At 39.5% G+C, this 15,033-nt stretch overlaps 1 protein-coding gene across 4 annotated transcripts in view; it reads right to left on the reverse strand.

The window, feature by feature from the left end:
• The window catches only part of LOC135164775 (cell adhesion molecule Dscam2-like), a 59,089-nt gene extending 46,184 nt beyond the window's left edge, over positions 1-12,905 (reverse strand). For 3 of the 4 annotated variants that reach the window (XM_064125436.1, XM_064125433.1, XM_064125435.1), the window contains exons 1-2: positions 12,617-12,905; positions 1,633-1,731 (exon numbers count right to left, since the gene is read on the reverse strand). In XM_064125436.1, the coding sequence (XP_063981506.1) occupies positions 1,633-1,690 (58 nt within the window). In that variant the 5' untranslated portion in view covers positions 1,691-1,731; positions 12,617-12,905. Of the gene's footprint in view, positions 1-1,632; positions 1,732-4,930; positions 5,260-12,616 lie in introns of all 4 variants that reach the window. The other variant, XM_064125434.1, reaches the window with a different exon arrangement.
• Positions 12,906-15,033: the final 2,128 nt, after the last annotated feature.

Raw genomic sequence — 15,033 nt, forward strand, 5'->3', positions numbered from 1 at the left:
CACCTCTCACCATCATCACTTTTCTCCTCTTCTCAGCTTTTCCAGGCACTTTTTTTTCCCCTCCATTTATTCTTTTCGTTTCTTCACTTCCTGCTTACGTTTCTCACCACGAGCATCAGCAAATCAGCTCCACGAGTACACATTTTCTTCTGTACTTTTATTTTTTTTCATCTCTCAGACTTATCGTTATGAGTCTTAACTCGGGAGCTGAGATTTTTCGCAGTAAACTGGTTGTGAAGAAAGTGTACTGTGTATTATCTGGTTTCTATTGTCGTTGGATGTTTTCAATTCACAACATTTATCTTTATCTTCTTCAACCACTGTTTCTTTGCTAGTGGAGGCTACGCTGAATGCGAGGGCTCTCAGAATGTTACTGGGTAGAATCTCCGGTGAGGAAGTGAGGAAACTTTCCAAACTCTCATTCCCACAGCACCCATCTGTTCTCCATACGACTCGCGGGAATTTCAATGTTCGAAATGCAAATTTTGACATCTCCAGGCGTTATTCTGTTCAACGTTTATGGAATTGAATGTCGAGGAGCTATTAAAATGATTAGGTCGAAGGTAATACATATGCAGCGACTATTTCTTGATGGATCAAGTGGTGACAATGTCGTTCGAAATTAAGAACAGGGGACTTTCCAAATTAGGAGGAGATGGAGAGTCGTGAGACAACAAGAAAATTTCTTGCACAAAGTGAGCATTCACAGGATCATTTCCTTTTGAAAAAAAAAATTACCTAGCGGATTTCTAATGTTTCAACGAGGAAACTCATTAAGACGAATTTTCATTCAGATTGACGGAGGCCAGGAAATATTCATCGGATTATCGAACGTCGAGTTCTAGTAGAGTGGTCAGATGCGAACGATGCTCCATACGATTTACCTTATGCTTCATTGATCAGACTGATAATGTTCACCGACATCAAGAATATCATATTTTTCGAATTCAGGGTAGATGGAGCATATTCCATTAGATGGAATTGATAGTCGTGGAATCAATGATGCGAGTAGAAAATTGTTAATACAGTTACCGCAAGCATTTTTCGCATTCTTTCCTTTAGAAAGAATAATCATAAAGGACACTCTCCCCTGTCCTACGCCAATTTGCAGCGCATGGATATTAAAAGGACATTTTTTTCGCACTCTTTAGATATCCAGATAAAAAGTAGACTTTTCAATTATCTAAAAATCTTGCTTTATTCCGATTTTATCTTTAATTCTTTCTATGGTAATCTGTTCAATGCTCCTATCATTGAATATCAAATTCCATTAGACTAGTCAGCTCCGAGGAGTAGTCTCCATGCACCACCTATTTCTCATTGGTCAAGACATTCGTAGTCGGGGCGAAACGTACATTCATAATTCAACGCTTCCAACACTCAGTAACCTTTCCTCTTTCTCCGTTTTTTTTTTTTTATTTCCCCGGACTGGATGGCGCGGCTAAAACGATTGCCAACTTTTAATAGCTGCGGGTGAGTAAAATCCGTGTAAACTTTGCTAAATGAGACGAAAAGCCGTAGATGTGGAGGTACAAATAAAATATTGAAATTCACTGGATAGTTCTTATTCTCGGTGAGTAAAATAAAATTGTTCTTATCCGTCAGACGAAGGGTAAAGTATTTGAGACTCACTGCAAACGAGGCCAAGCGTGCTGGATAGGAGTACAGCTTTCAGCAGCCAACTGGCCATCCCGTTTCAGACCAGAAACGTTACGTCGATTCAGCTTCCTCCTGAAACAATACAAGCGTATCCAATCAATCAATCTATGTAGAGAATCTTGTGTCCCGGCCAACTTCCCCTCAAATTCCTCTTACAATATGGCAGCTTGCCCTCTCCAATACACTTATCGTAGTTGCCATCCCTGGAAGGTGTATCGATCGTTTTTATCCCCCTTTGTCTACCGCGATTTTAATCTCGATTAGACTAGCTGCTGAAAAAGGCCGGCTAAGTGGTAGTGCTCCGAGAAGAATACCGGTGGAGGTTGGAAGCGAGGGAAAACTTTACTCTGGAATTAATGATACATCCGGCAAGTTATTGAAGTAAATAGCTCCAAGAAGATCATTTTGGGGGGGGGGAGTTGTTTGGAAAAATAATGAAGACAAATGTATTTTCAGCTTTGTTACGAAGAATACTGTGCATTACTCGTATAGTGTATGCTTAGAAGGGGAATTGAAGACAGGGACAGTCACAAAAAGTCAACAGTTAATGGTACATTATTAGCAAATCTTTAAAAAAACAAGAAATCGTTGTCAACAGCGGTTTTTTTTCTGGGAATAATTGTATTGTGTATTATCCTCAAACGAAGGGAATATTTTCTGCATTATGGTCGATATAATAGACAACAAAGACACGTTTAGCATAAATTGTTGAAAGAACTATAATGAAACCTTTGTCCACGCATAAACAATTTTCTATACAAGTATTGTTCTGTTTGCGCTTAGTGTCAGGGCCAGGATCTTTAGACTTTAAAATGCAAAACTCTCTGGGGTGCGCGCTACTGGAGCTCAAAATTTTAAGCCGCTTAAAAACTTGGGGAGGAGAAAAAAGCGTCACAAATGAGGGTCAGTGGGTGGCGTGGAGCGATCTCGTTACGAATATAGTAATATCCTGGGAGAAGCTAGATCCATGCCAAGTATTATGACGCACATTCTGCATTAATCCAAAGGTAAATTTATGGGCTCTTATTTGTTTACGTGTGCCCCAGCATATCTCCATGATCGTTAAAGTAAAAAATTCTTGAATTGAAATAGACGGCTTGACGAGAGGGATTTTCGGGTGTAGGTGGAGTAGAGAGGTACCGAGCAATGATCAATTATACCGCGAAAGACGGAGGAACCGCACCACAATGACAGGGTGATGTGGAAACAATGGCGACGTGGGGAGCAGACACGAGTGTTTGAAACTATGCGAAATGATTTGCATATACCGTCTCGTTCATTCCCCATTGCCCTTCACTACTACCACTTGTAATTTGTCGTTGGTATTTTGTTAAATTACTTGAAAACGGCTCGTTCCGACGGTTTCCACGGTTATATGGAGGAAGTAGACTAACCCCGCCAATAGTCAGACCATTCACGTTTTATTGTACATCGTACAGATATGCATAAGTAGAAATATAATTTAAATAATTTTAATTTGCGGATGACTTAAAAAGGACGACGATAGGCTCACAAATTAATGTGCATCAGACACTTGTGGCGCATCAAACTGCCTCCGTGAAACGGACTTTGTCAGTGGGAATTTGTCATTCTCGTTTTCATTCCACTCTTCTGATTTTTTTTCTGACTTATCTCTGAGCTCCTCAGATTTTCAAGTATTTTTTTCCTTCGGAGAAGCATCTTTTTCGGCGAATCACTCAGCTCTTTCTTGTCCTACAAAACATCTCTCTCACGCTCTCTCCGAGTTTTTGTTACAACGTACCGAGAATGCCACTTCCATTTACTGGATGTTTCCATCATCTGTCATGTTCTTTAACCGTCACTCTATGTCAGAAACATACATTTTTAAAATAATTAATTTGCTATCGGTAATTCCATTTAACGTCTCTCATAGGGATACTTTAATTAAAGGAAGTTCATCATTTATTTATGCCGCGATAGTGCATCCCTATTAGAATTAAGTGCTCGATTCGTAAGAAGCGAAATATGTTATGCGAATATTTTCTTGTTCTTTGAAGTATGGTATTGAATATCGTTGGCCCGGATATTTCCGAGAAATTACTCAATACTTTCGAACCCATAAAAACGATAAAAAATAAAATAAAGGGCGAGTGATTTGGAAGAAAGCGGTGTATAAAGTCGGCAAAATGATGAGAAATGCAATGAGCACAGCATACGGAAATGGAGGCGTATATGTATAGTGACTGCAAGTGAATTGATGCTGCAAGGGCCTGTGGTGTGGGGTTTGATCTGTGTGACGGTACATTTTCCACGATCCGCGACGTCATTTATCGAGGATTGAAATTCGAAGACCGCTCGGCTTGGCGGGAATTTCATTAAAATTATTACTGAGATATTGGAGAGATAGAGGAGCCTAGTACTTTCTCTATCTATGGGAAAAGCCGTACGTACGCTGTGGCTCGCGAATGTAGGAACGTGAACCGACTCATAGTTGGAAGTAGCTCTATACTCTGCGGGCATGACGCTTTCGAGAATTCTCGAGCGAACAAAATGCCTCTGCGAAACACCCTTCATATTTTTATAAACGATCTCCCGTGCTTCTGCTCCTATCGTTCAATGAAATTGAACCAAGTACAAATGGCGATTCATAAACAATAATTCAGTTCATAATAAAAACAAAAAATTATATTAAAATACATAATGATAAAGAATTTATAAGTTATTCATACTCACTCACACGGAGAAAAATATTCCATTAAAATTACCAGAAAAGAAATATGAAAATTACATTATTTAATTCAACAATTACATAATTTTTGCATAATATTCTTCTCCATCCATTCAAACAGAATTTGTAAAATTTTTTAGTGATACAGTAATTTATTTTTGAACCATCACAACATTTTTCGAAATTGTAAAAGGTTTCAATGGTTTATTGATCTCGGTGAAAGCAGTATTCATTTAAAAATCACTTTGAAAATATGGCTGTGATTCAGATACCATCGTTTGACATTTATTTCAAATTGAAAGCCAGTTAGCAACATTGAAAACCCAACCGTATCTGATAAAAATTAGAAAGATGAATAGTGAGTGTGTGTCAAAATCTCTCTGTAAATTGTCAGTGAAAAACCTGAAAATGTTAACAACGACTGATTCGCATGAAACCTCTATCTGCATCCCCTTTGACAGACTAATCAATCAAAGGGTCAATTCAAACGTTGTCGTTTTCATTGAACAAGTTTTAGTTAAATTGGCATTAGTCATGAACTGGAAATCTCTGCAGGGCTGGAATTATTACGTTACGACTCACCCAGTTCAGTGATATGAGTAGATCTATTGGCCGACTCCAGAGAAGTTGATTCTACTGCATATTACGCTTCTACACAGACAGGACGATTCAGTTGTTGTTAACGAGCTTCTTCATTAACTATTAACTGCACTCGTTAATAGTTAACGAAGGTCTCTATTAGTTGATAAGGCTCGTTAACAATAAACAAATCCCTGGTCTTTTATTGTTAATGTTCAGTGATGTATGACGTGTTTGACGTGCACACAGAGAGGATTTGCACAGGTCTATCGGTCGTCCCAATTTAAGTACATTGATCCAAGGTTGGGTGGTAGTTCTCTTTTATCAGTGGACTGAAATCCGAGAAAAAAAGGCCACGTCAACCATTGTCTCACTAATTACAGCACTATTTCATTAGGCTACTCTTTGACGATGCAGGTGGCTTAATGAGAGAAATAAAAGAGAATAAAAATTGTGAAAAAGTTGATTTTTACTCGGCTCAACATATTCCCTTTTCCAGGGAAACAGTAGTGAACCATCATTTCCAAGATTTTATTAATTCTACAAAGGCTCCTATTGAACGCCAATTCATTCATGAAGTGCTCTTCTATTGAGTCAGCACGATACCGGGGTTCCTTCAGAATGATGAATACCCGACGTTGTTAAGATGCGATGCATTGATTACGTGCATTATGGGAACGCAAAGTATGTATTTTAGAGACTATCCGGAAATTACGAAATCGCTGGAGACAGTGAACCATGTTGTCAGTAATAAAGTTATGTCGCACTAATGCTGGCAAATGTGAGGTATCGCGGTTGGTATGAATTTCACCTGGTGCTTGTGCTGAACGATCGATATCATTTCGGAAGATGTGCCCTAATCGAGATTGCCGTAGGGAGGGAAGATGGTAAATGCAGTCTTGAGTGGTAGCGCATTGACTTTGATACATCAAATTTTTCACGTTTGTCGCATGATTAGTTTTCATAAACTGCTTCACTGGCTTCGATACTGATTTATATCCTTTCGAAATGGAAAAAAAAAGAAAATGTATATCTGCTTTCTACAGAAACAATAGTGAACCAATAACCCTTTTCTATTGAATAATTTGGTCCTCCAAAAATTGGTTTAAAAGCTCTTCAGAAATTATGAAGTCGTTGGAGACGGGGAACGAGGTTTTCCATCCGAAAATAAATTTTAAGTAAAAATTAGACCTTTAGGGGGCGAAACGAGAGGCGAAGATCAGTTTTATCACAACAGTTACCCTCCCAAGTCGAATTTTTCGGAAGATACTTCACCTAAAAAGTGGGAGATCGACGTTTCGCCCTCGAGAGGTCTAATTTCTATCCAAAATTTCTTTCCCCACAGTAATAAAGTTATGCTGCATCAATGCTGGCAAATGTGAGGCATCGTGGTTATGCATTTCATCTGGTATTCATGCTGAACAATCGATAGCATTCTGATGTACACACATCAAGATTGCTATGGGGGAGAATGCACCAAATGCAGTCGTGAATAGTAGCGCATTGTCTTTGATGCATCCATCAAATTGTTGTGAACCTCACGTTTTACTTCGGGGTAATTTCGATGAACTGGTTGACTGCAATGTTTACATGGGTGGGTACTCCTCCATTTTCATTTGATATTGCAAAAAAGAGGAATAATATATCTTCTGGGGAAACAATAGCGTAGCATCACTCCCGTTCTATCGAATGTGAAGTCATGCGTAAAGTACTTCCTCATTGAGTGAACAGGATATCGGAGTTCCTCCCGAGTGATGCGATGAATCGGTTATAAGTATTATGGGAGGGTAAAGTTGGTTTTTAGAGGCTCTCCAGAAATTACAAAATCACTGGAGCCAGTGAACGATGTTGCCGACGATGGAGTTATGCCGCATTAATGCTGGCAAATGTGCGGTATCGTGTTGGTTATGAATTTCACCTGGTGCTCATACTGAATAATCAATATCATTCTGATGATGAACACACATCAAGATCGCCATAGGGGAGAATGTTCGAAGTACAGTCTTGAGCGGTTATGCATTGACTTTGATAGATATATCACATTCGTATGAACTGCACGTTTTTCTTGTGAATGGATTTGATAAACTGGTCGACTGAATCGCTCGCATAAATACGTGCTCGTTCATTTTCCGTGGAAATCTTTTAAAAATTGAGGTAGTCCATTTTCTTTTGTGGGAAAACAATAGTGAACCATCATCCCCCGGGATTTTACCATTTTTACAGAAAGTTCTATTGAATGTCTACCTACACGGAACTACATATTAAAGAGAAAACTGAAAAAAAAAATATCGTTGAATTAACGGCTGTGGGGTTGGAACTCCTGTAGCATAATTTCACTCTTTATCACCGTAGTTCAAACTTCACGTATCGCTCAAACAAACAAGGCAAATGAATAACTCAATAACGTTCAGATCACTTGCGATGAATGGAAAAAAAAAGATTTTTCCAGTGAAACTTAATTTTCAGCTGCTACGGAAGTGGCCGAGAGAGCTTTTCCGCTGGCACACGTGCACCTCCGGAAATTACGCGCAAAGTACCTGGGTAAAGTCGATTTTACGCCAGTCGATATACATAAACCTTCAGAGAATAAAGTGAAGTAGTAAATGCACCCGACATTTTGACGTCATTGCGACCTACCAGTTTAACACTAGAAGAAAATAAAATTCTTTTGTTCGATTTGAAGTTCTCCGAAATTCCATTTTCCTCCAGGTGCGATGAGACTCAGTTGAAAAACCGTCTTCCAAGAATTTCAAGAACTAACGTTTCTATTTGCCTTCCACATCAGTTGCGTTACAAATTATGTTCCCTCAACTCTGATACAATTTAGACAGAATTCAATAAAATTCCTTGTCGAAAGAGTCTATTTTTCAATAAAATTTTTTCGTACGTGTTAAAATTCACCTCTACATCTACAGCACGGTGGGTGAAAAAGTCACCCCGGATGAGCGAAATTCTGCGAGAAAAAAAAAGCCGATCTACGGCGAGTGTGTTGGGTATACACTCGGGTCGGTTCAATTTTCTCCAATTAAATTCTATTGGTATTCGCGCAAATGCCAATACCGTACGGAGCAACCCTCATTGTGCTGGGGATAATGAGAGAGGGCCGTGACGGAGGAAAACGAACGGTTTAACGGAGGTACAGTGCACGCAGAATAGTAAATGTGTAAGTGAGGCTACTAGTGAAGGGGGCAGCAATATATATAAATGAAACCGACTGGCCTCCACATCGCGTCCTGAATTTCCACTGTCCCCTCTCCATACATAATAGTCCCTTTCGGCGTTCAGCTCACGTACGTGTTGTTTTCGCACTCCCGAAAGAATTTCAGTCCTTCCATACCTATAATTATCCACTTCAGCTCTGAATTACGGTACCATACCCCTGACCCTTTATCCGCTTAACACCGCCATTGAAATCCAATGCGTTACCACTTGAGAATTTTTAAGTAGTATAACTCTACTCCAGTTGAACCGTAAGCTGTGGTGAGAAGAAATTCATTTTAAATGCTCATAAATATAAACAAATGTTCATCTCTGATAATTTCTCGTCAAATTACAAAAGAGAGAGATTGGAAGATCACCCCTGGTGATGATTTTCCATCGACCCTAGACCCTTATTCTCATTGGCTCTAGATTTTAATCTCCCTCCCGCCCCCAAACAGTTCCTCATCCTAAACCCCCGTCATAATCAATTATTACCAATGAGAACCTCCTTCAAATTGCCCACAAACCCACATAAAAAGCCTTTATGCATATGACTTCTCATCCAGAATTAATTTCAGCTTTAAATCATGAAAATGTTCGTTACATTTACACACCTTCAAGTACTGTTTAATATCAACGGACATGAAACGATAAACGAGAATTTTCAAAAGCATAAAACGATTCTATTGTCAGTATTACACGCATGAAAACCACGTTATTCGCGTGTGTCGTGTTTACACATGCGCTATTGCACTTCTCGTCTGTTTCGTCACACTTTTGAGCAGCTGAAGTACGGTAAAACGCAAGCGCAGACGACACCGAATGCTCCGGGCGTGTCGGTGGCACTCGTGCTAAAGCTCGCGCGCCGTTTACCAAGTACTCCTGCCGCGTACCTCACACTGCAAAGAGAAGAAAAAAAAAATACAGCACACACAGACGCATATACACATTCACACACCTTTTTGACCCTCAAGCAATGGCCTCCCCCTGCCAGCGGGCAGGGGTTTGAAAATTCAATGCACTCATAATGGGCTGTATGCATAACTGAGCGAAAACACTGAGGGCTGTCGTCTCAACCACTTTAACCCCATACAAATGGTGACTTTGGACACAAGTTTTAGCCTCGATTTTACTGATAAGTATGCCCCACCCCATTCACCCTCATTGTGTGCATCCCTCAGCTCACTTTCTCATTTGGGTTTCTATCGCCCGGACTACGTTTCCTATGATAAAACCCACACCACTCGACAGAGCCAACACCCCCTTACCAGGGGCGCTTTCTCTTCTCTTTCAAAGTTACAGAGCAGGCCAACCCCTTTCTGCCCTCGGTTCGACACTCCACCGTCTGCTTTTATACCACCCGAGCGGCCCACTAACCGTCAACGTACTCACTCGCACTAGAATAGAATTGTCCTCTGCATTATTTACTCAATATCGCACTCTCCCATCCACACTGTCTCTCTCATTTTACTCCTTATTGTGCAGGGGGTTCCTGCCGCTGCGAATCTCTTGTCAAGACATTCGCCATGAATTTCATTCAATCTTCTCCTGCCCCCCGCCTCCCTATTCCCCCACATCCACTCCATTTTTCAGTAATCGACGGTGAGACGAGTCTACGAAACTCGGAAATTCGTGTCAATTTTTAGAAGATTCGTATACCAGTGGGGGAGAAATTCTCGATAATAATTATTCTATTATTGGTTTGGTAAAAGGGGATCATGAGTCATCGATGTTTATTTTTACCTCGACATTCGGGAAAAATTAGTGTGCAATGTGTTCATTTTTATTCCAGATTGGAGAAATTTTATTTTGACGTGTGGAAAATATTTCTCAGGAAAAACGTGACATTTTATTAAAATGGGAATTTTGTTCATAGTTCCAAGAGAGAATAAATGTATTGAATTGAGAAATAAAATTTCTCGAAATACGAAAGTCTAGTACTGCTCCCCATCTCTTTTGAATACCTCCTCCAGGAATGTCATTCAACCCTTTCAGCCTCGACTTTACGAATCTCGTAGATTCATATCGATCCTTACGGTATTCTTCCTCAAATGAATAATCAAATTTATAGTCGAAGATATTGCAAGTTGGTGGATCAAATAAATTGATCTATAAATTTTCTCCGCCAATTTCCCGAGCGTCATAAACTTTTTCGGACTCAATATTCGGTAGGATAAATTCCCAAAAAGGGGGAGTCAATATCATCTGGTGATAAAGTGCAAGAGAAACAATTATTCGAGGCCCAGATAAACGGGGATAATGGAAAAAAAGTAGTTAAGTGAAGCATGGGATTACTAAGTTGGATAACATAAAAAGAATAAAAAAAAACACTGAAAACGAGACTTCGTCAGTCTTTAAATGCGTGAAAAAGATGTAAAAAAGGATGTAATGCAGCTACTCAGAGTTGAGACGAGAGGGAAAAAGCATGAAAAGGAGTGAAACTGTTTGAGTTTGTGCAAGCGGCCTCGTAAATTTTTCATTCTCAGTCGTCTAAACACCTGAAGCGGCAGCAGAAGCCACAGATTCTGAGTGAGCCCATTAAAATTTCATAACGTTAAATGCTCACGCGACCGGACGAATGAAAAATATACAACGATTTTTTAGGTGTGTTGAGTGTTAAGCCTACATACTTATGGTACAGATACCATACCTTTGGTATGGGTAAAATTTTTGGTGTGACGAGTCACGTGAATGAGAGCGGGAGGATTTTTAACGGGTCAGTGAGCTGAATTAACCGTATTCACGGGAGCACGATGACAACGTTCTCAATTCGTCTGAAAATTCGTTAGGGACGTTTTATCATTTCTACGGTTTTTTTTTTAATGGAAAATACATAGAGAGAAAAAATATTGTTTTGGCAAATTTATTTACATGACAGAATTGTTGATTTTTTTCAATATCAAGATTTTATTGGAGTCACAAAAAAATCAAACGGTTTAATGGATTTTTCCACACAAAATCAAATTCAATTCAGCAGAATCGACCTTAAGATCACGCTTTAAGTCATAATTCTCAAGTTTCTACCACAATAGTTCCAATAAAATTGATTTCTCGGCGTATTATTCCCACTGCGATTTGCCTCCAGCTGCATTTACCCCGATTCAAACATTTTTAAATAGTTCTTCAGGGAGAAGAAGGTGTGGAGAATGGTAAGAACTTTCAAATGTGGATAAATTCGTCTGGGGAGAGCTTCAGCTGGAGTAATCGAATTGAATTTAGTTGATCGGGCTCGCAATCAGCGGCAAATATCACGGGCCGTTGAGCAGATCAGAGAACTTAAAGGCACCATCCATCCTCCCACCGCCCGAGAAAAAGAGAAAATCCTGACTGCATTGATTTTTTTAAAGCTGCTAATGGAAAATATATCATCCCGCGGAAACGTTCTATCCGGTCCAATTCATTTCTGCAAAACTGCCCTTCCGAATGCCCGAGTTAAAAATAATAATAAGACAATATAAACCATATGAATCATTCGCTTCACTCCTTCATCCGGCAATTAAATTTCAGAACAGACCGATTCATTTTACCTGACAGCATTTTTTTTTTAAAGTGCTCATGAAAAATATATCATTTCGCGGAAATGCTTTATCCCCCGCGATTCTTTCCGATAAACCTACACTTTCAAACGCGGGCATTATTGAGAAAAAAATGCAAATACAATATAAATCGTATGAATCTCGAAACTCCTCCCTTCGTCCAACAATCAAATTCCAGACAAGTTTTGATTAATTTTATTGTGAGTTTAATTTTTCAGGAATTTTCTCATTGAGCCACGGCTTCTGAATCGAAAAAAAATATGGATAACACAGGCAAAACGCTCAGTAGCGTCGACTGGAGGTATTTGATAGCACGATAAAAATTCAGTGGAATCCTTTAGAGCGCGTTCAGCGGTGAGAACAGAAAAGAGAAAAAAAAAAGATTAAAAATGAAGGAGAGGAGATAAAAAAACCATGATAACATTTGAAAGATGAAAAAATAAAATAAAATAGAGGTCCCTTCCAACAAATAGATCGGGAAGAATCTATACGCCGCTGCTGGAGGTTCTTTCACCTTGGACTTCAGAGAATTCGATTCACGCCGGAAATGTCTGCAGCGGAAGACTATTTCAGCCTCTAATGAGATCGGTGGCATCCGTTCTGCCGTCTGTGATGCAATAAGGGCTGAAAAGATCACGGCAATCTAGTCACGTATAACTCAAAGATATTTGCATCCAAGGGTAAACTTGTGAATCTACAATAATCATGGTATATTTCAGTTTAGAAGTATACGAGAAATTTTGTGATGAAGAAGACGTGATAAAATTTGCATATTCCTCTGTAGTATTAAAATTGTCAGACCAACTCCGTTACGACATTCATCCTTTGAGATAAACAATTCAGCCACATCAAGGAAATAATCATAAATGTAGATATTACGACTAACGACACAAAGAAAATGACTAAATTCTGCAAACAGATGTGAATATTAATTCATAAATTCTGTACTCACATTGTAGCTGTTTGTTAATCCGTTCATGCTTGTCAGTGACTCGTGTCCAATGCTCACAATGTATTCTCCGTCTACTTGTTCGCAGTTGTTCAAAAGTTGAATAAAAAGATGTCCAATTGTTCACTGAGAACGTGAGAAATTCATCTCACTTACATCGATGGTTCAATTAATAATATTAATTTACAACGTTTTTGTGATTCAATGAGCTATCGTGGGGGAAATGAATATCGTTATGGGCACCTTTCCCCATGGAAATTGCGCGGAGAACTGGCACCTTGCGAACGCGCGATCCAGCATCCCTCTCAGCATCCAACCACTGAGTAGATCCGGGCACGCGCGAAACTCCATCCTCTCCATCGCCCCCCGTCTCGTCGCTCCCTCACTCACTCGTTTCCTCTCTCATTCACTGGTTCTACCTCAACCCCTTTGGTTCTTACCACCTCTTCACTCTGGGATACGTTCGTTTTATCCCTTTCCCCCTTATTTCACCTCTTGCCTCGTCTCTTTCGTTTTACCCTCACCAAAAATTTCATCCACCGTTAGGTCGCCCTCTCTTTTTTCGCACCCGTTGCTTATTTCTGCCGCGCGTGCCTCACACCCCGTCGTGACGCGCGGACCACCTCAACGCCGAAAAGACGGTCAGGGGTGGGGGTAATATTGAAGGAATACAGTCTTGAATAATTTTTCCTCCGGTTGAAAGGTTTGTCATTGTTTTCCTTCCATTCGCCGATTTTTTCTGGAAATGACTAGATAGATCACGAAACGTGAAGAAATTACGCTTTAAAAAAATGTCTCCATTTGTGTGATCGGAATTTTCAGTGAAATCTCAAATCTTATGATTTTTTCAACCTCTGAATCGATGACTGTATTTTCTATTTTGGCGGTGTGTTATAAAATTTTAAAAGTCCTGCAGAACTTGGTCTATCCATTCATATTGATGAGAATAACCGCCATTATTTCGCAAATACTTCTAATTGTGTGTTACGTTCCCCAGAATGAAAAAGTTTAACAAAAACTCTTCGACCCAACAAATACAGTTTTCATGTAGTTGGTCAAACTTTCCCCAGCACTACCTTTTCTCTTCTCAGATTCGCGACAAGTATGAAAGCTGCTCACGGATTAATTATTAACAATATAATACACCTCGGTGGAGCACTTGGTAAAGTTAAATTAGGGAGAGAGAGTCAGGTTACACTGTGAAAAGTTAAGTATAACGAATGATTCACCGGACTCTTGAGGCACGGCTGAGACATATCCACGGAGGTTATAGCATCTTTGGGAACTCCCAAAGATCGTTACAGTGAGTAAATTTTTCAAGTGTAGACTACTGCACTTCAAACTCAGACCATAGAAATTCGCTTAAAGGAGAGCCTGGGGTTCAGATCTTTTTACTGTGAAAAAGTGAGTGAAGAGAGGATTATCAGCATTGAGAATTATTTTCCCAGTGCAAATTTGATTGAATAAATTAACCATCAACTTTGCCCTCCTTCTGCCCAACATCTCATTATTCTGTGGAGTCAATTTATGGGATAACGAGGAAACCAATTACAGTGTATACGCATGCACGATGAATAGCCATTTGCCGCTTCCATAATGATTGATTTTTAAATTACCAGTAATTAACCGAATACTAGAGTATTCCTCCACCAAGTAGATATCTAATTGGATATATCCACTTCAGTCGTCAATTTTTTAATCATTAAAATTTATTCTCAATTGACATTTAATTTAATTTAGCCCTGTGGTTCGGTCCAAGTGAGTTTTTTAAGCAGATAAACTAGAAAGTGAAAAAAATTGTTAATAAAACGAACGCTTTCAGAAGTTGAGGAAGAAAAAGTATGGTGCCCGGTGAGGAAAGAATAGCATTTGATGTTTAAACCCCTCTGGCAGACTCTCATGCCTCTCATTTTCATTCCTTATTATTTTCATTCCCGTTATGAAATTAAATTCCATTGAAATTCGTAGTTTAAATTAATTTTCTCTCTAAAAATTTCGCAAAATCTCCGCTGAAATGGCGAACGAAAATTCAACCTGTGACGTCTGACAACTGTACTCCCCTCAATAATCGATATGACAGATCAATGATTGGTTAGATTTTTTGCTGGCAAATGAATCGATAAGTCCCCAGATGTTTAATGATGTTATAATTACCGAGCTAGCAACTGAAGAAAGTCTATCGGGCAGTTTTATTGCTCTCCCTATTCGGCATTGTCGATTGTTCTCATTCGGACTTCAGACGGAATTTTACTCAGACCGATTGTCTGGAAGAAGGGAACAAAAACAGTGGGTGTAAGGTAGAGGTTTCTACAGACGGGTGGGTAGACAGGCAGACAGGCGGAAAAGGTGGCGTACCCCTGTTGCCAGTAGCAGAGAGAGAGATCGATTCGCCAACGGAAATGGGCGGTTTGACGGAACTG

This window comes from Diachasmimorpha longicaudata, chromosome 7 (genome assembly GCF_034640455.1).
Source record: "Diachasmimorpha longicaudata isolate KC_UGA_2023 chromosome 7, iyDiaLong2, whole genome shotgun sequence".
NCBI lineage: Eukaryota > Metazoa > Arthropoda > Insecta > Hymenoptera > Braconidae > Diachasmimorpha > Diachasmimorpha longicaudata.